The sequence below is a fragment of the Bombus vancouverensis genome, chromosome 4, assembly GCF_051014615.1.
Source record: "Bombus vancouverensis nearcticus chromosome 4, iyBomVanc1_principal, whole genome shotgun sequence".
Taxonomy (NCBI): domain Eukaryota; kingdom Metazoa; phylum Arthropoda; class Insecta; order Hymenoptera; family Apidae; genus Bombus; species Bombus vancouverensis.
This window is the reverse complement of record NC_134914.1, coordinates 4,868,001-4,889,361: the sequence shown is the minus strand read 5'-3', so window position 1 is coordinate 4,889,361 and position 21,361 is coordinate 4,868,001. Positions and strand designations below refer to the sequence as shown.

General features: G+C 39.3%; 3 protein-coding genes across 6 annotated transcripts; 1 reads left to right on the top strand and 2 right to left on the bottom strand.

The window, feature by feature from the left end:
• Window positions 1-1,804: 1,804 nt before the first annotated feature.
• Window positions 1,805-3,441, bottom strand: Arpc4 (Actin-related protein 2/3 complex, subunit 4). The gene is made up of 4 exons (XM_033341982.2): window positions 3,250-3,441; window positions 2,649-2,975; window positions 2,399-2,569; window positions 1,805-2,327 (listed from the first exon to the last, which is right to left on the bottom strand). Exons 1-4 carry the CDS (start codon window positions 3,250-3,252, stop codon window positions 2,322-2,324), a joined length of 507 nt encoding a protein of 168 aa, XP_033197873.1. The 5' UTR covers window positions 3,253-3,441; the 3' UTR covers window positions 1,805-2,321.
• A 721-nt stretch (window positions 3,442-4,162) lies between these two features.
• Window positions 4,163-6,624, top strand: LOC117160899 (uncharacterized). Of its 2 annotated transcripts, XM_033341979.2 has the most exons (6): window positions 4,169-4,405; window positions 4,491-4,536; window positions 4,609-4,780; window positions 4,860-4,946; window positions 5,012-5,246; window positions 5,349-6,624. In XM_033341979.2, the coding sequence occupies exons 1-6, from the start codon at window positions 4,327-4,329 to the stop codon at window positions 6,503-6,505; spliced, it is 1,776 nt and encodes a 591-aa protein (XP_033197870.1). In that variant the 5' UTR covers window positions 4,169-4,326; the 3' UTR covers window positions 6,506-6,624. The 2 variants fall into 2 exon arrangements, with proteins under 2 accessions (XP_033197868.1, XP_033197870.1); XM_033341977.2 differs by having other exon boundaries at window positions 4,163-4,405; window positions 5,012-6,624.
• A 126-nt stretch (window positions 6,625-6,750) lies between these two features.
• Window positions 6,751-15,122, bottom strand: LOC117160897 (uncharacterized). Of its 3 annotated transcripts, XM_033341967.2 has the most exons (8): window positions 14,737-15,119; window positions 14,369-14,565; window positions 14,075-14,281; window positions 13,751-14,008; window positions 13,622-13,669; window positions 7,470-13,543; window positions 7,141-7,260; window positions 6,751-7,072 (listed from the first exon to the last, which is right to left on the bottom strand). In XM_033341967.2, exons 1-8 carry the CDS (start codon window positions 14,754-14,756, stop codon window positions 6,986-6,988), a joined length of 7,011 nt encoding a protein of 2,336 aa, XP_033197858.1. In that variant the 5' UTR covers window positions 14,757-15,119; the 3' UTR covers window positions 6,751-6,985. The 3 variants fall into 3 exon arrangements, 2 of the variants coding, with proteins under 2 accessions (XP_033197858.1, XP_033197857.1); XM_033341966.2 differs by having other exon boundaries at window positions 6,751-7,260; window positions 14,737-15,121; XR_013058148.1 differs by lacking the exon at window positions 6,751-7,072 and having other exon boundaries at window positions 7,139-7,260; window positions 7,354-13,543; window positions 14,737-15,122.
• Window positions 15,123-21,361: the final 6,239 nt, after the last annotated feature.

Sequence of the window (21,361 nt, the reverse complement as noted above, 5' to 3'; positions counted from 1 at the left end):
TACCTACTACTTTTCATCTCAATCGTTAATAGATTAATTAAATCGCGTAATTTAACAGAGATCGAAACGAAAAAACGAAAGAAACAAGATTGAATCGAAAGAGAGAAGGAGAGAGGGGAAGTGAGAAAGAGAAGAAAAGACAGAGTAGGGGGAAGCGAAGGATGAACAAGTAGGAGAAGCTCAGAAGACCCGTAATTCGTAAGCCTCTATTTATCCGGCTCGTTTTCGCTTCTACCTGCCTCTTCCTCGGCACTCTTCTTTGCCAGCTATCTACAGCCACCTCTATGCAGCCAGTCCTCTCTTTCTCTCCGTCTCTCTGCGCTGTGTATTTTTGGGCGCTCGTTAGGAATTAGCGCTGTGGGACTCGAAGGTCTCCTCTAGCCATAGCTCCTCCCCTTTCTCCGTGATCAACATGGAGAACGGAGGGTGTTTCGAGGGGATCAACGTTAACTAATACCCCGGTTACACCATATAGAGGCAGAAACGACGCCCCCACGCGATACGGAAGTTTGTCAACAATCTTCCACCCGCGCCTCACCTCAAAAATAGCGACGGCTGGAACGCGGTAATCTCAAAATCGCGGCCAAAGCGAAACGAGATTACGTGCCCCCTTAAAACTACCCTCGCCTAACGCAGAGGAAAAGTTCGTAACTAGTCGTGAGACGACACGGCTTAAAACTTTCGTCTGACTACAGGAGGATTCGGAGGCTGGCCTCTCGTTCACCAGCTTTTGCGGAGATCGTTTTAGCTTTTGGCTGGCTGCAAGATCGTCCATCTACTTTTTACGATTCTTCACGCGGGAAAACTTTATTTTTCTCCATTTTTCGATTCTCCGAATTCGATTTCTCTATGATCTTTCTTTTCTAAAATATTCTTCGTTCAACTCGACGATAATCGTTTGATGTCGATAACATTAGAAGGCAAATGACGCATCTTATTTATTATTCTTCATTTTATATTAATCTTATCGAAGATACTCGCTGATCACTAGTGATGCAGATTTTATAAAAGTTTGTGTCAATTGTTAACCGTTAATTGTTACGTCCAGAAACGACGTCACTTTTACCGTCGCGTGGCGAAGGAAGAAGCGCGATCGAACCGCGCGAGGAGATCGCCGGTTGGTGGCCGGAAAACTCGCGAACTGCTACTGGTGAATGGTATCGGCGAGCGACTGAGCTCCATCGGGGCACCCTTCCCCGTAGAAAGAGGAGCCGCCGCGAACGTGATGGATTCCACAGTTCAAAGGGGCCCTCGTTCCTTGCTCAACGTGTTGCAGTCTGCAAGGCGCTTTTCGGAAAACGGTACAATCTTCTGGCGATAAGTTTTGAAATTAAAGAGACTTAAATTGTTATATAGTTTAGCTTAACAAATTCGTCTTTAGAAGTATCAAAAACCTCAAAAACCAATTTAACTAATAAATATCTTTGACGTAAAATGTGATTAATAACATAAATATTAAATATTGTCTATATTGTCTATATGTAAACTTAGAAATATAAAACCTATAGGTCAACACAGTTGATGCGAAATAATCAGCGATGAATAGCAAATAAGTAATCTAATATCTGATACTATTTCCGAAAATCAAACTTATATGTGTTAGCACTTAAAATACCAAAACTGAAAATCGATACTATACTCTTAGAATTTCATAAATACAAACTTATTACTAAATAATATTTCTTTTTTACAATTACATTACTACATAATAATACATATATTATTATTACTATTATTTAAATAACATTATACACTAGGAGGGCTTAATCTTCTGGATGCTGGAGGTACGGGACGATTTACGGCCTTACGATTCTTCTCGTTTATTTGTATTTACATTAGTATTAAATCATATGGATACAGTGTTTCGTAAGATAAATAGAATTTTATAAATGCAAAAAAGAATTGCACGCTTTACTCATACACCACCATTAAGTGTTTCAACTTCCCTCTTTTTGGGAGAAAGAAACGCACGATCGCAAGTATGCTCGGAGTTATCGTTCGCGGACTGCGCGTGCAGAATTTAATACCGTTAAGGTACTTACATGTACATCAGACTTGTTATTCGTTACACACAGAGCTGGAGATGACAGTGATTAGTCGATAAATGTATATTCATATTCAAATGAATTTGTTTTCGAGAACGGACGATAGTAGGGATTGGCGTGTCTGGATTAAGGAGCGTTTGGAGTCAATTTAAGATATTAATCCGTTAAAATATCCTCTGGCTATGTATTAACCAGATTGATTTATGGGCACTATTACTTTTAGTGACCTGGCGTTTGTGATTATTGCTATGTTGCTAACACGTCGTGTCCGTAAAATTAAAACTGAAATCAAAAGCAATATTTTGACAATTCTCATACATATCTTTCCACCTATTATATCCATAGATACTGACCCTTTTTAGAAATTCTTCTGCACAAATGCGAGCTCTTGCATTCATTGACAATTTCATCTCACTGATCTCTCTGTCAATTTCTTCCATGAAATAAATCACAAAGTCTACGATCTTGTGTTTGTACATTTGCTCTACATGGATGTTTGTAATTAAAAAACTAATATCATAACCCTATAGAATAATAAATATTACAAACATTGATTATTTGTTTCTTGTGTTATTAATGTTTGACATATATAATAATATTTACCTCTATTGGCTTTCTCCTGAGGATAATAAAGTGTTCTGCCCTCATTGTCATAAATCTTGTGAAGTTATGACATAGTAGCTTTTCTAGATCATCAGCCTGTTTTACAGCAATGCTTATTCTCATACTGTTTATACTTGATTCGATCAATACTTTCTCCTTGTCATTTCTGCTTATTAATATAGGTGTCAGAAGAAGTTCTTTACTAGCTCGCACTTCAACTTCAGGTTTATTATGTTTCTCAACTATTTGAGAGGAGAAGTTCTCTAAACACATAGCAGCAGTAAGTGTTCTCCTCACTGCTGCCAGGTAAGGTTTTAGCGTTCCTGACTGTAACAAACGTATCAACGGTAAGTAATTTGTAAAGTTATTAAAAAATTCAAAAGTCATAGCCAACACATACACGAAATTTAAGTTTATGTCGTTGCTCAATATAAAATTATATTTGTTATTTAAGTTAGTAACGGTCGAGAAAAAATATATCAAACAGTAAACAGAAATTAGATACGAAGGCATCCGGCTTGACTGATAAAGAATTTTATCATTTCGATAGGCACAAGTTACTATATAACCTATTTCTCGGACATTAAGAAATAGCTCTTACCATTATCCGACTACGGCTATACCGCAGCTAATAACGACACCTCCAACGTAGACTTTAGAAAACAATAAATGCTATCACTTGTAAATTACAAATACATTCTTATAAAACTATGAAATTGTCTCATCACAGATACCGAAATCTAAAATCCGGACGTAACAATGGTGGCAGGCGGTGAGATACGCTGGGGGGGCCATCTCCTTAGGGAGGGGCATCCTCCTATCGCTAATAGTTTCATCTGCTGCCGCTAGATGTCTATGATTTCCTAGCAATTTTATTTAGTTCACATTTCTACAAATCCAAATTTCAAAATTCTGTTTCTTTCAATTGGAGATGTGTTAATTCTCTTTCTAATGTACGCTCTAACGACAGAATGACTGCATTTTTATATTTTCTTATGTATTTTAAATTTACGAATTCTTACTGAAACAAATGCAGATCGTATCAACAAATTTAATTAAATGTACGATGAATCATCGTGATACTTTTGCACATACGTCTGCATTCCTATAATATGCGTAATTAGATGCGCTAACTGATGACTATTACCTGCTATTGCTAAATTCTATTCAATATGAAGAATCAAACGATATTCTTATCATTAATCAAGCAAAATTATCATTCGCTTAAATTGCTCTTTCAAATATTTCTAACTTTTTATTACAGATGTAATGTATATTACTCTTCTGTTAGGATATCAATATCATAAAAGTTTAGGATATTGCAAAGCTCTAACTGATTGTAACCAGAACTAATTGTAACTGATCAACCACGTGGTCCACTATAAAAGTTACTATATTTAAAAGATAAATACTTTAAATTATAAAAAATAAACCAGAATTATAGAAATTAACGTTTTACATTTGAATATTTGTCTCCGAAGATTGATAAACCTGTATCATGTAGAAAGCTAGGTTTTATAAAATCAGAATCTAAGTTCGCAGGTTGAATCGAAATAATCACGTCCTCTAGTGTAGATCACAGGACCTACATTAGATTTGTGTGCGTGCATAAGTGAATAGAATTATCGATATGACAAGAAATACACAATAAGATTAAATGGATTGAATCACACGCAAGATGGTTGTTTGTAAATACTATCGACAAGGAAATTGTCGATTTGGACAATATTGTCAATTCGAACATATAAATACTTTTGGTAAGATATAAAGTTTATATAGTACAGAAAATTATATTTTTCTCTCTTTGATGTTTAAACATTTTAAACATCGTTCGTTCTATAGGAGGTAATAACAAAGTTGACTCCTACAATGAGGATGAATATATTGCGTAAGTATTATAAAATTATTCAACAAAGAATGCCAAAGTATGGAATTAATTTAATTTTTATCGTAAATCAAGGGTGTTGGTTGCAAAAGAAATGCTCAATGCAGAAAGAGGAAGACAATGGTTACTATCATGTTTTGCACCATTTAAGGACAAACCGTGTATTCCTGGCATGGAAGATTTGTCTCCGGAAGAAGTTCGATGGGAGATGTACCAAGCTCAAAATAATGGGATGGTAGATCAGGCAGTTAGTATACATAATAATTTCTGTTTGTTATAAAGTTATGAATTCTTTCAATATATCTATGTTTTTATATTTCTTTCAGAAATTACATTTCCAACAACTGTGTACAGATATGAAGGCAAAAAGAGAAGCTTTCAAGAATCCTACCCGCGAAACACTAACTAAGCTTGTACGTATCATAAAAAGTTGATATTGGTCGTTATAAATGTAATTTAAAGTATTTTTATCTTCTAGAAAGAGATTCTAGGTACAGGACACAAGAATGCCAGGAATGATAATACATCTGGGAAATCCTCTAGTTTTGCTTTTGCAACTCCTCAACTTGGACTTCCAAGCAGTACTCCATCCTCCAATGTATTTGGAAACAAGACATTTGGAACTCAGAGCAATCCATTCAGCGGTGGTTTCCCGCCTACCAGCAATACATCAATCTTTGGGAGAACACCTACAACTTCAAATTCTGTATTTGGTAGTACACCAACTTTTGGCAGTAATTTAGGAGTGTTTGGTGGTGGTACCAGCACTAATACTGTATTTGGTGGGATTACAAACACTTCTACATTTAATGCAGGACAAAACACGCAGACTTTTGGATCGTCTGGCTCGATTTTTGGCGGTGGAGCTTCCCAACCCGTTTTCGGGCAGCCTAGCATATTTGGAACCAGCAATCCAGTGAACAATGTTTTCGCCAGGCATGAAACGTCCCAGGCGCCCATATCAGTATTCAATAGCGGAGCAACATCTTCTCCCTCTTTATTCAGTGGAACTTCTTCTCAATCTAACGCTTCTGTATTTGCCGGAGCTAAAACTTCTACTGCTAATCCGTTTGGCGGCTCTTCAAATTTACAGACAACTAACTCTATCTTCGGATCGACTCCGTCCACCGGAACCTTCAGTTCAGGCATATTCTCGCAGTCTGAAACACCTGCATTTGGGGGAGCACCAGTATTTGGTGCTTCAACTTTTGGAAACAATCCCAGTTCGATATTTGGCGAGAAACCGGCATTTGGAAATTCTGGTAGTATTTTCGGCGGGTCCAGTACCACAACACCTGCCTTCAGTTCGGCACAGCCTACAACCGCTTTTGGCGTTACCACTTCTACATCTTCCGTAAATCTATTTGGAAATGCTCAGGGTACCACACCCTCTATGGCCACTTCCAGTGCTTCGCCATTTAGCGCAACACCTTCAACGACTACGAGTCCTTTCGCTACCGCAGCCTCGCAATTTGAAACCACCAGTACGGCAGCCTTCTCGAAGCCTACGTTTGGGATGGCTACGGAAACTGCGGGTAAAACTTTTGCTACTACAGCTACTTCCTCTAGCACACCGTTTGGTACTACAAATACCGGAGTTACTTTTGGTACACCTAGTACCACCACTTCTCCTTTCACATCGACGATATTTAGCGATATAACGAGCTCACCGTTTAGTCCTACGGGCGTTACATCTACAGCTACAACCACAAATTCGTTTACACCCCAGCAACAACAAATTACTTCTCCATTTGGTACTTTTGCACAAAATCAAACTTCTAGTACTGCTACGTCTACGGACGGACCGTTTGGAAAATCGACATTCGGAGTAACGCTGACGGCAATCGTTATTGACGACAATATTTATTCGTTAGACAATCAACTAACAGACGACGAGAAGAACATGTACATGGCGGAGAAATTTATTTTTGGAAAGATTCCGCTGAAGCCGCCTACCAAAGACATTAGATAATGCAGCGTGAAAGTGGTTTAGCTAGGAATATACGCTGTGATACTGGTTTCCTATATTATTCCTTTATAATTGAGATAAATCACAAGATTGTAGTAATAAATAATATATATTTACCAACAGTGTGTCAATTTTTATATAAAATTCGATGAAATCCTCTTTTAACGAACTAATGTGAAATAAACTTGACAACGTTTTCAAATTGTAACAAAATATACAATAAGATGCAAAATTTGCGTTGGTACAAGTTATTTGTAAACTCATTTTTAATATCATTCATCACTAACCTTATAATGTAATACAAAATCAAACATATCGCAAATATATATCAACCTCTTTTAATTTAATCAATTACACGATTATTTACATATATACAATAATAGAATGATTAATGTGTAATTTCTCATACTTACATCATCATCCATACATTGTCGTAATGATAATGTAAGTATGATACACTACATTACATTCATACTTACATTATCATACATTCTTGTAATGAATCACTCCAGGAGGAGGTGGAGGAGGAGGAGGAGGAACGCTATTACCAAATTGACTTTCTTCCGACACCTGAAGACAACGCTCCTGTTTAATTTTAGCTCACAGGGAATACTAAATTCTTTGGTTATTAAACAAACCTGTGGTAAATGGCAGAGAGGATTCGTTGTATAATTAGTCCTCTGTGCATAAGTTGCAGACTGATTTGGCGGCTGCGACAAGCCAGGTGGTATACCGTTTGGTGGTTTATATCCAGTGATCTAACAAATAAGCTAAACAGTTATCCAATGTGCCGTTATCTAAGCGGTAAAACATCAATTCTAATCCTTTGTACTCATCTTTTTATTTCTCACCTTCAATCATTTTAAAGGGTACCCTCCCTTGATTGCGAGTTTAATATTATCGATAGGGCATCATTTTATGGACAATTTGAGAACAAAGGATTAGAGTGAACAAAAGGTCCACATACTTTGTCATTCATCTCTGGGAAAATGGTACTTAAATTGAAGTTGGTTAAACTCGTGCCAGAAGGATGATGGCTCATAGTCATATGATTGCCGGCAACGATGCCTCCTCTTGGCATGTTTGGATTCATTGGAAACCCAGCTGTTGCTACTGCAGGTACACCCTGAGGACCAGCCACAGGTGGTGGCGGTGGTAGACCATTTACCGCTTTGGTATATACATTTGTCTGTGTGTGATTCTGATAAAGAGGGCTAGCGTGTGGCGGCGGTGGCGGCGGTAAAAATGTAGTAGAGTGATGATAATCCTCTAGGGGTGAATTGATACCAGACAAAGGAAACTCTAAGTTTTGCATGGTTCCATCGAGAGCTTTTCTTTTTGCTTTCTTTGCGTTCGTAGGATATGGCCTTTTATCACAATTTTGCTGCTTTCCATAGTGTTGATGGTTCTTTACGTTCGTATTCACGTTTGAAGTCGAGGTTGTCACGGTAGACGAGGATGAAGAGGTGGTAGTTGAGGTAACAGTCACATTTGACAACAAGAAGGCATTTGTTTCCATATAGTCAGTGTTATCGTGCAATGGCATCATGTAACTGGTAGGTGTGTTTGATATACTGGTTATAAAATTCGAAGTGGGATAAATATTAGCGTTAGAAGAGTATGTATACGAATTAAAGTTCTGGTTCACCATTTGCCCATAACCACTTCCATCATCCGCATTTGAGAAATAATTAAGGGGCATGACTGCATCCGCAGTGGGCAGGCTTGTTTGAAACTTGTTCTGCGAATAATTTGTGGAGAACTTAATCGAAGCATGTTTGTCTTGGTTTGTGTCATGTACGCTACTATTAGTCCCTATCAGTGCCTCGGCTGTGTAATTGCTCTTACAATTCCTGTTCCTCCAATGAACGTTATTCTGTTGATACTTTTGCTGTTGTTGCTGCTGTTGCTGTTGGTATCCTTGTTCAGGAAAGGTGTGCCCGGACGATTTTTGCTCCTCGTGTCTTTGATGTAGTTGATCATTACCTGATCCTTGTTTGCGGATATCCAACTGCCTTTTACTGTTTCCTCTAGGACTAGTATTGCTTTTCCTTTGATGCTTCCTCGCCTGTTGTTGTTGTTGTTGTTGTTGATGCTGATGAGCATGATGATGATGGTGGTGATGGTGGTGATGGTGCTGTTGATGGTGTTGCTGATGAGATTTTTCAGCTTTCTCGTGTTCCACCAATTGACTCACTGAAAGGAAAGAGGATCCAGCTGTTGGATGCTGGACCGTCTGATTATTCAACACAGTATGAAAATCACGTCCCACAACATTTCCTTCTTTATCCTTGATGGAATCTTTACTCTGATCAGAAGGTACTCTCGAAGGTACTTGCCCAAATAAGAAATTCTGCTTCTCGGGTATATTGGTACCTAAATCTAGATCACCGACCAACGTTGGAAGACTGGAGGGTACGATATGCTGATCTATACCCTTGACTGGTTGAGCTTGTTCAACATGAATGCTTGTTTTCGTGGGAGACCAGGGGAATGGTTGTTCCTCGGAATAGAACACTTCTGAGGTTCTTTTTGGCTCGCTCTGCAAGACCGGTAAATTAGAAAAACTATGAGCTGCGACATCGTAATTGTTATAAAATTGATTCGCTGTTCCTTGATTGTAGGATGGTGTTTGAGCAAACAGATTGTTCTGACAAAATTCTAGCTCCTTTCCAATAGGTGGTAAAATAATATCGGCAATATTGGCATTATGTTTAATCTCTGGGGTCATCATCCAATTTACAGGCGCTCTAATTGCGTGTTGTTGCTGGTTTCCTTTCGACTTTGTTGTACTTTGTTGCTGTCCATGTTTCCCATCGTTATTGTAAGTACCGCTGTCATGTTGAAGAGATGGGACCTGTCCTTGGACCAAAGGTTGATATTTATTTTGACTTTGCTGCTGAGATTTGTCAGGATATTTGAAATTCGAACTTGTATAAGTCTCAACAGGGTACTTCATTTGCGCGCTAACTTCGGACAAATCAAAGTTTACTTGAGAGTCATAGTTAGACATTGGATAGATTGTCTTGTCCTGCTTCGCTGCCATAGATTGATGATTCTTTGGTCCATGTGGCTGTTGCTGTTGTGATTGTTGCTCCATACCGGAATATTCGTTTTGAATATACTCTGATTCCATTCCATACTTAGACTTGTTTTTGTTTTCCGTGCTAAATTTGTTGTAATCATTGTTGTTGGAAGAAGTTTGATTCTGCATACGATTTTGCTTACTAGATGGTGGAACATTGGTCTGAATATTCCTGGTTTTAGAAGGATCCACAAAGGACTGTTTTTGTGTTTCCATTCCCGATTTCATTCTTGATTTGTCCATATTAGCCATAGTAGAATTCACAGAAAAAACATCGTTCGTCAACACGTTGGAGAAATTTGGATTTTCTTTATGGAGGGGAACATAACTATAATTCTCACATATCGTTTTTGCCTCGGTATTATCAGTTTGACTTGGTCCCTGCTCAAATTGTACCAGATTATTATTATTCCCTCCGCCTACAGGAGAAAAAGTCGTCCAAGACAAAATGCTGAAATTGGAGGAATTATGAGCAACGGTGGTTGTTGACTTTGCATGATTTTCAGTAACCGTACTCTGCTCATAGTTGGACGTAGCCACGAACGACGTCGGTTGTTGCGAGTAACGTGTAACAGGAGTATTCTGAATGAGAGGTTTGTTGCTTATATTATTAGAAGAACTAGTGTTGATCTTCTTTGTATCTTTGTTAGAATAAGTAGAATAATTTTGAGTCTCGTCCCTTTTACTTTGATATATATTGTCGGTGTTCTGATTCAAAACACTCTGCTCGGCCTGGGTGCTCATAGATTCTTTCACTCCATAGGAAAATGTTTGAGCAAACGGATCGACATCCATCTTTTTTGAAGAATTATAATTAGTATCACGTCTATGACCTTGTGGTTCCTGAGCTTTTGATCTCAAAACATCGTTCAATTTTTGATCCTGATTCACGACATTGGTGCCCGAAGAATCAGACTCCTTGTTTATCTTCGTATAACTGCGTTGGAAATGATCCTCGGATGAGTTTGATATCGAATCTTTCGAAGGGTAACTCGGATTCCTGTTCGACGTGGTTGCGTTACTACTCCCTGTCGAATACGAATCCTTTCGAGGCAGATTTTTATTCTGATCAATGGTGTAATCATTGTGAGAGTTCTGAATAATATGATCTTTCTCATGAACTGAAGTGTAATTCTGATGAACATTTTGTTGAGTAGTTAGAACGTGACTATCTTTAGGTTGTGATTCATAGACAGTCTGCATGGGTTGTGAAGGGAGAATTGGTAGAGTCGCTTCTTTAGATCGCATTGAATACTCTTGCTGGATATTCTGAGAAGGAGTGGGAAGAACTCTGTCTATATGGCCAGTATAGTTCAAACGATTATTGGTAACTATGTTAGAATCTACTAGAGGATCCTTGCCATGAACTCCGTAAGCAACACGGGAACTGTGAGATTCTTTATCCTTCATATGAGAAGTATATTCCATTTGCAATGTTTGTAAAGGCAGGGACGAAGTATTTGTTGTTGTGTTAGTATTAGTCAAATGTGAAACTAGAGGTGGTGCCTGCGACACATCTGGAACGACATTTTGAGTCAAACCAGATGCATTCGTTTCTTGAATTGCCGAACTGGTACAAGAATTTGCATTCTGTTGCAAAGTGGTCAAATTGTTCTCAACGATCGTCGAGTAACTCGATAAAAAATCCTGAGAAGTGCTATATCGAACATTAGTGTCACAGGTTGATGCCTGTACAGGACAATTAGTTGGATCTGATTTATTTGAAATAGAGACTGTATTAATCTGAGAAACAGCAACATTTTCATTAGTAGTATTTGTGATTGCATTTCTCAAATTTGTTGTGAGTTGGTTCTGACAATTTTCTCCCGTTTCTGAAGTATTGATAACTGAAGTAGTACCTGAAGCATTTGAAATAGAATACATAGTCGCATTGGAGAAAGAACTAGAAGTTGTAGACTTTTCTACAACAATTTTATAAGGTTCCCTGAGAGGTTCGTCGTTTATAACTTTGGGCAAGGCTTTCGCAGTTGTAGTACATTCCACCATCATGTTTGGTGACACTGTCTCGCTCACGGGAGGATTTATAGTCTTTTTTTCTTCGCATGTTTCTTTTAGACGTTTTTCTACGGTGGAATGAGGTGGTGATGCTGCCTTTAGCTTAAAACTATTAGGTTCCATTGCCCCGATCTGTAGAAGCATGGGTGGCGTTTGACTATGATATTTGAAATCCTCTTTCATTTCCTCCTCTAAGACTTCTGTTTTACCATTTAGCGAAGACACTAATGGGAAAGCCATTAAAAATGCTGCTGTAGGAGATATAGATTCTGGATTGTGAGAGCTGGAAGGAACTTGAAGAGATGCAAATATATCATTTGAAAGATCAGAATGAAGACCATCGGCTCTATTACCAATAGGTACAAAAGTATTCTCCGTGTTATATGATAGTGACGATTTTGATACTTCATCCTTTGATGTTTTTGCTATCTTGGATTCGTCCTCCACTATATTAACCGGAAGCAATGACGATGACGGCGTTGTGATATCTGGAGTTTGAACTGCAGTACTTGTTTCTGGTTTCAAAGTTGTTGTGGTATTTGTATCTAGATTTAAAATAATTTTATTACTTTCTAAATTAGTTGTCGTTCCCTCAACAACCTCTGGCTCTTTTGGTGCCACCTGTAAGAGGTTGTCAAATTCTGTATCAAGATTACAAACATCTTTCATCTTTTTAGCCACAGGATTTTCAACCGTTTTTGCTACTTCTGTCAAAGTTGATTTAGAATCAGAGCAACTGATATTGTTGCTTGACTTTTCCAGTGTACTGTTTATGGTAATGTTAAAATCAGTTTCAGGTGAAACTGAAACATTTTCATTGGAAGATTTTAAGTGTTCATCCGAGAAAGTGACTGGGGATGTTGTATGCGAAACTGATGCATCTCGACATCCTTTTGTCTTACAATGGATGCTATCCGCTGTCAGAACCTCCGCTGATTTTGAAGAGTCAGAAATATCCTCCTGGTTAGTACCACTGGTACTTAACAAAACGGAACATTCTACGTTCGTTTCTGTATTTTCTTCAGAATCATTCAGGGAATTACTTTTATCTTGTTCTTCATTCGTTTCTTCACCTATCTTTTCTATAACATGTTTCAAACTTTCAATAGATTTACAAGTGACAGCAAAATCCGACTTCGGTATAGATACCGTACTCGCTGAGTTGTGTTCACGGTTTTCATCCGTTTTTCGTTTTTTATCACTAGGTTCATCCACACATCCAGCTTCTGTGCTTGCAGAACGTTTAAGTACAGTTTTCTGCACAGAATTTGCGTCTTCAATATTTTTTGTGACTTTCTCTTTTTCATTCTTTTCTTCAACGGTTTCTGTAGGCTGTTGATTTTTAGAACTCTTACTGTGACTTTTGTTGGCCTTCAGTCTAACTTCCATCTCCTTCTTAGATCCATGTTCTTTATATTTTTCTGCTTTTTCCTTATGAACCGCCGGAATAGGAACTTTATATGTCATCGTTGTTTCCGTAATCTCCTTACCCTTAGGCAAAATGCCTTTGTGGCCACCTATCTTTGTTGCATTGATTATGTTCTTCACATTGGATGTCCAATTTTGTGAATCCACTACCATTTTCGTGTGAATACTAGGGACCGTATTGAGCGTAACTTTCTGAACCGTATTAATTACAGCTTGATTGCAAATGGAAACAACCGGGTTTTGTACACGATTTGTCAAAGGTTGCATCACAATCATCTGATTTTGCTGACTGTTACCGAGGATTATGGGATTCGCTGGTTGTTGCTGAGTATTTACAATTATGTTCGACGTCATTGGAGTTACCAAGGGCATTAATTTACCACCAGATAATATGAGGGTATTTGGGGTCAAACTAGTCACGGAATTATTTATACACTGCGTCAATGATTTTTTCTCCTCCTTTTTCTTCGATTTCCTTTTTACCTTTTTTTGAGATTCTACTTTTTGCAATGCTAAAACAGTATTTTATAATTATATATGATAAATTGGTAAGAGAAACTTTGATGTGTAATTATATTTTCTATACCTACCATCATTAGTTTTGCTATTTACTGGACAATTGACTGCTATGTCACAACCTAATTAACAAAATAGTAAGAAGTACATACTTTCATTATCTGAAACAAGTTGTAAAACTAGAGTTAAGTAGAAATGTTTACTTGTGTTCGTTTGACAACATTCTGGTTCTTTGGATCTTGTATCTGATGCATTACTTGTAGCCTCTGAATTATCATCATTGCTGTTTGCAGAATTTACTTGATTCTCTTGATTCTCTAAGGAACAACTATTCACATCCTTAGAAATATCGCTATTTTCGATTGATTTTTTACTAGACGAATGAGAAGAAGTAACTGATTTTCTCTTAGAAGGCACTTTGAGTTCTGCAGACTTCTCCCTTTTGCATTCAGAATTCTTCACTGAAATCAAATATATTTTACAAACACCTAAACCCAAAAAAATTATTTCTCATTTACAAATATTACCTTTATTATTCGTAACTTCTTCCGTTTTGCTGAAATACTTTTCTGCATCCTCTACATTAATTTTATTCGACCATTTCAGGGGAGATATCTTTTCAAGGGCTGGTTCTGCTGGCACAGAGATACCAGCATCTCGTAGAAGAGTAGATAATAGTTGAGTACGAGAGAAAAGCTGAGTTACAAGTTTTTTCAGACGAGCCAATTCCTCCTCTATCATCAAAAATATATGATAAAAATATGAAAAAAGATAATCTCAACCACAAACAAGTTACAGTTATCGTCAAAAAATTTGCTTACTATGCGCTTCAGAAGCATGAGCAGAAAACAACTCCTCTGTACGGCTATGGAGGTCTTTGATATACTTCGATGCGTGAATCAGGATGTCGACCTTGTTGCGTTTGCGACCCTCCTGATGCGGGGGCAAAAGGTCTGCCAGAGTTTTGAAGTAAGCGTTCATACGTTTTCTTCTGTCTCGCTCCCATGTTTTCGCTTTGCTGAGAAGATGTCCACGTTAACGAGCGGACCATTAGTTTTTTTACTTTTTATTTTTTAATTTATTTTTTACGTTTGTTCGTTCTTGTTCCAGAGAAAAAGACGCAAAGAGAAGGGGAGTAATCTTGGTAATAAAAGTGGTCGAGGTTAGAAGCTGGCTAATAGACACTTACGTGTTCTCTTTTCGAGGCATAATTTATCCTGTTGGCATCGTTTCGCGTGAAGAACGCGCCGCGGGAAGCGCTAATGCGTCACTTGTAACTGACATTACAAACATTCGTAGATTCCCGTCGAATTTCTGACATTTCGACCCTTCAATTGCCTCGATCGCGGAATACGCGAAATAAAAACTCTGCCGACAGGTCCCGAATGTCACGACAATCATTTGAACCTGCCCGCCCTCTATCGATTTCCTTTCACGCTCTTTTCACTGCCTTTATCAGGTGTCATTATAGTAGGTATCACTACACTTTTTTTATCAATATACGTATATTAAGAAAATTCGTCAGATCTCTACTTTATCTTTGTATGTTCAAAACGTTGCAGTCGATAAAATCGCACAAAATCTATTCTTAGAGGCTCTTAAAATATGTGTGATGTATATGCATGTATAGATCAAAAGTTCATTGTATGAACATAATTCTTTCTATATAAAACATGCAATTGTTAATGTGTTCTGTTGGATAATCAAATGTAATTCCTTCCCCAATCCTTGAAATGAGATCTTCGATAAAAATTCCTTTAATCCTCTTAATTTAGTCAATCAACGAATAGTTTTTCATTAGGGCAGATCAGTAGCCTACGAAATATAAGTGCATTCTCATCAACCCGATATTTTGTTAACGGGAGGCGCCAGCAGATTGTGCAATCTCAATGAAGCGTGGTATGATCGCCGGACGGTGGAATATAGTTACAGAGATGCGTCGAAGCAGAGTCATACGTAGCCACTATGCGAAATGCATTCGAATGTCAACACATGAGAGAGAGTGAGAGAGAGAGAGAGTGAGAGAGAGAGAGAGAACGCCTTGAAACCGGCATTAATAGAAATCGCCGATGACAAGTGCGAATATTATACGGAATAAAAAGTAGCCGTGATAAAAAAAGAGTAAAAATAAAGAGATACTTCATAATACATAAGATGAGGCCAGATACATGTGAGAGAAATAATTTTTGCGCTGTTGGTAAAGCACGATTCTCGCGATATAGCGCTTCGGTCGTTTCTATATCCAACATGGCGGCGTGAATATGTATTTCGAAAATTTCAAGACAGGAATTCTGCAGACTCGACAGCGAAAATACCCAGAGGCCGTATTCCAACACGCCGCGACATATTTTTTCCACTTTCATCCGAAACGTTTGCTGCGGGATTTCGAGCGTTTTCTGTGTGCGCCGTTTATTTGGCAACGCCGCACTGCTGCATATTTCACTGTCAGCCTGTTTACAATAAAATTAACTCCTACTCGTAAGGAATAAACAGAATACGCATTTAGCGCGAGGAATAAAAAGAAAACGAAAGATTCACCAGAGGGAGAGTAACGTCGACGATTGTAAGTGTGCCTACGCTGCATCCTTGTGAACTGTAAAGAGGTATGGCATGACTCGTTAGAAATTTGGACGCCATTACCGTTACCTTCATCGTGTATATGCGCTTGCGTTTATTCGAGAAAGTAACTATAATCTGTCCAACGAGCGAAGTGAAGACAGTGAAAAAAATCACACGGTCAAAATTTAGGGAAGACGAACAGGGTCTGATTCGCAATTCTGGTATTTTCGAAAATAGAACTTCTTACACGTGAATACCGAACGTATCGTCTCAGCTTTAACTGCTTGCGTCAAAACACTTTCTACGATGTTGCACAGTAATCCTTGAAAATTATAATTTACTAGCGACTATATACCAGCCAAGATGCGAAGTATCGTGTGATAGAGTATACATTAATTTCTATTTCTAGCGTTTAAATAGTAATGAATATGAAAACTTCGTTAGATTAATCGATTCAAACTAGTCAACTAGCTAGCTAAAAGACTTTCCTCCCGTTCGGTGGAGGCGAGAATAGGAGAAAACAGGACGTGATTTACATCGAACTCGTGCGTTTAGACGCGGTTGAAATCAGGATAAGATATTAAATGTTGGATTTCCAAGCGGAATATGTACAGTTAACAGCGAAGAATCGCGCGATTATTCAACAGTTAATCATCGCGGCAGCATTTATACGCGCAGCCCCGTGCGAAACTCTAGTTTTCAACAGTGCAGCGTAGCGCGTGCGGCACTAATTAATGATTTAAGCAACACGCGGCCGAGTTTCGCATGTACGCACTCTCACGCATCTACGTTTACGTTTGCTGCCTCCGGAGCCGTGGCCAAGGAATGTGCCGCGGTATAATTACGATGCTCCCGTGAGAATCATTTATACGATTAACGGCTCGCCTTTCAGGAAGCGCCCCCGAGGAGAATCAACGTCCGTGGCTCGTTCGCGTTTCTCTTATTTCTCGCTGACTAACTTTATCCGTTATATTTATACGACAATTTAACTGCGCTAAATCTTACATCTAAACATATATATATGTACGTTACACGTGTTCTTTCTTTGGATGATTGCATAGGCAACGATCGTATAGAACAACAAAGAAGAAATAGAAGAGAGAATGGTAAGTAGCGAGAGTGTTCTTCGACGGCCCTGAGCGATCGATTAGTTCGATGCCAGCTATAGAATTCATCGCAGGCGAATCACGATATCATTGCAACGTTACTAAACAAATTTTTAACGACAGCAAGATTATAGACTCGGTGGCGTCTAAGTTTCTGGTGGCTGGCAGATTCTGCGAAGAACTTGATTGCCGCGGCGTCTACATACGGTCGTGCCAAGATTTCATGGTATCTATATGTTTCAAAACTTGAATTTATAGTGGCGCCTTCGCCTACGTTGAACTCTCCGGTTTCTTACGCTCTCGTTACGTACTTGGTTCGTAAAAATTGAAACTAGCAGATAAACGAACCAGCGTATCTCCTTCGTTGCACGACAACGACCCGCGGTTGGGCACACGAGGGAAGAGGGTAGAAAGCCGTGACGACGCGAAGGGAATGACGCGACGACAAAAGCCGATAAGGGAGGCGGTGGCGGCGACAGTCGGTGACGACAAGGAGAAAAATTCGTGGCGTGGCAGCCGGTGTCTGCAGGATTTCGCGTGGGTGGCGAGAGAACGGCGGAGCGAGGCCAGCCGACACCGGTATTGATTACGAGCAAGAGACCGCACCCTCTGCCACCCTCCGCTGCCATCAAGGGGTTGGCCAACCGCCACCGCGACACACGCCGCATCAAGAGAGAAATCCTGCGCAGTCGTCGTCCCCGAATCTCTGTGTTTGCCCCTGTTCAGGCTCCGACGATTAATTCCAAGCCTTCTTATCAGAATTTTCAACTAGGAGGTTGTTGACTCTCCTGTCGATCGATTCTTCTAACTTTTTACAATTAACTGGGATTTACTGATAATTTGAAATGAATTGGAAATTTGGCAGGATAACTTGGGGACAATGTACGTCATATGGAAGCTGTTTTTTCCGATATAGGAGAGATTGGTATGATTAAGTTATGTAATGTGTCGCTAGAAAGATAGAAGAGATATCAATGCAATATCAAAGAACTTTGCAGAAGGATATTCTGTATAGAATCTGTGTGCAGTTACTATGGTATAAAATGGAGGATACACCATGTTCGCGTTTTGGTCAAAGAAGAGGGAAGCAACAACCCTCCAAAACCGGGGATGTAGGTCCAATCAGAGCATTGCTCTGCCTCTGTGCGGATGGTACGGAAGTAAATGTGCGCAGCATCCCCTCTGGACCAACCCCCAACCGGGCAAAATGGCGGAAATTCCACGTTTCGCTTCATCGAAGTCTCCAAAGATTCATCGCGAACGACATCTATTTACCACCTATCACGACAACGTACTTAACAAAGTACTCAGATAGAGATCATTAAAGTATTTGTTATTCGAATATCGAACTTTGCCACTTACATTCACGAGATTTGAATCTTCCATATGTCTGTTATAAGTATTCCAAAAGTGTTATAACATCAGGGCTGTTTCGTTCGTCCAACGAGCGTAGCCAAAGTTGTCTTTCTCAAGCAACCTTCCAAGACTTAACGAATCGATTCGTTAGACACGGCCTAGAGTAAACAAGCCCGTATACATAATTCGATTGACGCTCACCGCCTCGTATTAATATTAATACTATCATTCTCCCCTCTCCATTGCTCGATATCCCTCACTTTTCTTACCACCTTCCTTTCCACCTTCTTCTTCCTCTTTCTAGCTCTCTGTATTCTTTCCCATCTCCTTTTTCTTCTTTCTTCGCGAAGGGAACGAAGACACGTCGGTTGCCAAGCGTCTTAGACCAGTGCGCGGGAAAATGTAAATAGGAAATGCGAGGACAAAGGAAATGAAAATACCGGACGAACACGTGGATATAATAAGACTCTGTCCGTTTTTTTGCAGCGTAATGCAAAACTCGACACCAAATGGAAATTACGCTGGCTACGTTTTTCTATGCACGACGAGCTCACCTGACACTCTTCCGCAAAGGTCAAAAGGTTCTTTATGAACAAGGTTCTCTCTATCCGGCCAAACTGCATATGTAATGTATATGCTTTGCTCGTTTCTCTCTCTTCCATGAATCGTCGCGATCTCCGTCCTTGGCCAGCCTTCGACGGAACACAGTCGAGATTTTGCGACACCTCCGCGAACGCTTAAACGCTTGTTTAAACAATCAATCCCCCCATAAACGTTCGCCGTGTTGGAATTTCATCCGTGCAAATCTGCACGTGCATCGGTAGAACGTCGTACAGCCTTGCCAGCAAAAGCGCTCGTTTGGAATTTCTATAGCGAACTCCACCGCTCTTTGTCCAGATTAATCCATTAGGGACCAATATTGCATCAACCTAATATCTTGTTTCTAATTTTTACTTTTTCTTTTTATTTTTCTATCCTTTAACGATGTTAAAACGATGTTCGAGTTCGCAAGAACGCACTAACGCAAGTACATAAAATTTAACTGAGAAAATTATAAATTAATTATTTTCGCTATTCTGATAGTTTGTACCTTGTTATCTTATTGTTGAAAACTGTTTTTTTAGGATTAAACGAAGAATCTAATCGCCTCGAAGTGTTCAAACTTACCCAACAATGTTAACGAAAACTCATTAGAGGATGACACGTAAAACGCTTCCATAAAGAGACCAGACAACGGCGACGATTTAATCAACTGGTCACGTCTTGGTAACTTTGTTGCAAGCAGCCGGAAGTCGAGAAGAAATTCCACTAGTGGCGAGGTTCGTTCCTTCGGAATACCGTTCGATTTGCTGGTTAATTTTCCTGTTGTATACCTTGCGCCTTCTTCAATTCATCAAAAAATTCAGTTAATCGTACCTTATTTCTTTCTATATTCTTTTACCTAATTACACCTGAACGTGCAACCACGTCCAATCGATTATATAAATTTCTATGTTTAACGAACGTTGAACATTTTCAAGGATGATTCTTTTAAATATAAAAGACGTTTAACATCGTTTTACGGTTCCTAGTTTGGACAGACCAACGGAATTCCATGGTTAACCTACTCTTCCAATTAAAATGAGGTCAACCATACTTAACAAGGCTTCCCATTGAGTCATGTTTCATTGCTCGCCGCTTAAGGAACAATTCAAACGTGACTAGTCTCTATGGTCACTAAAATCGAGAAAATCTTTGGAAAACTGTAAGACAGCGTGTGTCACGGGGTGCCATAACCATAGACGAGAAACATCTAGGACGTTATGTCGACGCAGCAGGAGAACGCGACCCTTGGTGACGTCAGCCTCCTCGTGGCCTCTGTGGACTAATATGGCCAGACCGGTCGGTCCCTCGGGGCCGCTCGTGTAGGTAGCCTCACAAATGCGACTACGGTCTGCTACAGCTCCTTTCAGAACTATCGACTGGATTTCTGATTGTAAACGATCGTGAGACTTTTCTACCGCTTTCGACATAAGAAAGATCGATGATTTTACATTCCACTGCTTTTAGAATGCATCGGACTTAGGCTCCATTCCACGTAAATTACATTGTGCCACCTGGATCTACGTATACGTAAATTGCATCACAACTTAGGTTACATGGAATTCAGATTACGCTAGATCCAGGGTACTGTAAGGAGATGGCATAGAGAGAAGGGAAGCGCTACGCTCTATCGCTCACCATCACACGTATATGATTTTATTTGTACATGTGACGCTTTCGGTCGATACGTGTGCTTATTTTTACAATTGTATTGGACCCATCAGAAATAATCAATCAGATCCGCATTCCTTTATCCGAACCAGCTTCTCATTTCCACACCGAGTTACTCTCGACTCGAGTGGCTCCTTTTTTCGGGTTTGGGTTATAGTCGGTTCGAATTCTTCCGAATATACCTGGTATTGAATTAAAATACTTCCCACTATGTTACCATACAGACCCAAACGAGTCAGGAAAATGCAAGCTAATTTCTTCCGCGTCGATCGTCTGACAAATAATCGTAAATCGAACAAACTAATCGACATATAAATCAATGACAATCTTCTAAAACCTGTTGCATTATTGCTTCCCGAGTATCGATTAAAACGAGACCATATATTATTCGTCCAACTCGCTTGTCGCTCGTAAAAATTCTATGCAAATTCGTTGCCCGCTAACGAGTACGACGTGCTGTCCGTTACCATTCCAGAACACTTACAAATTTCTATCTGCATCGATCTACTTTACCCCATTCACTTACGATCTCCTCCACGT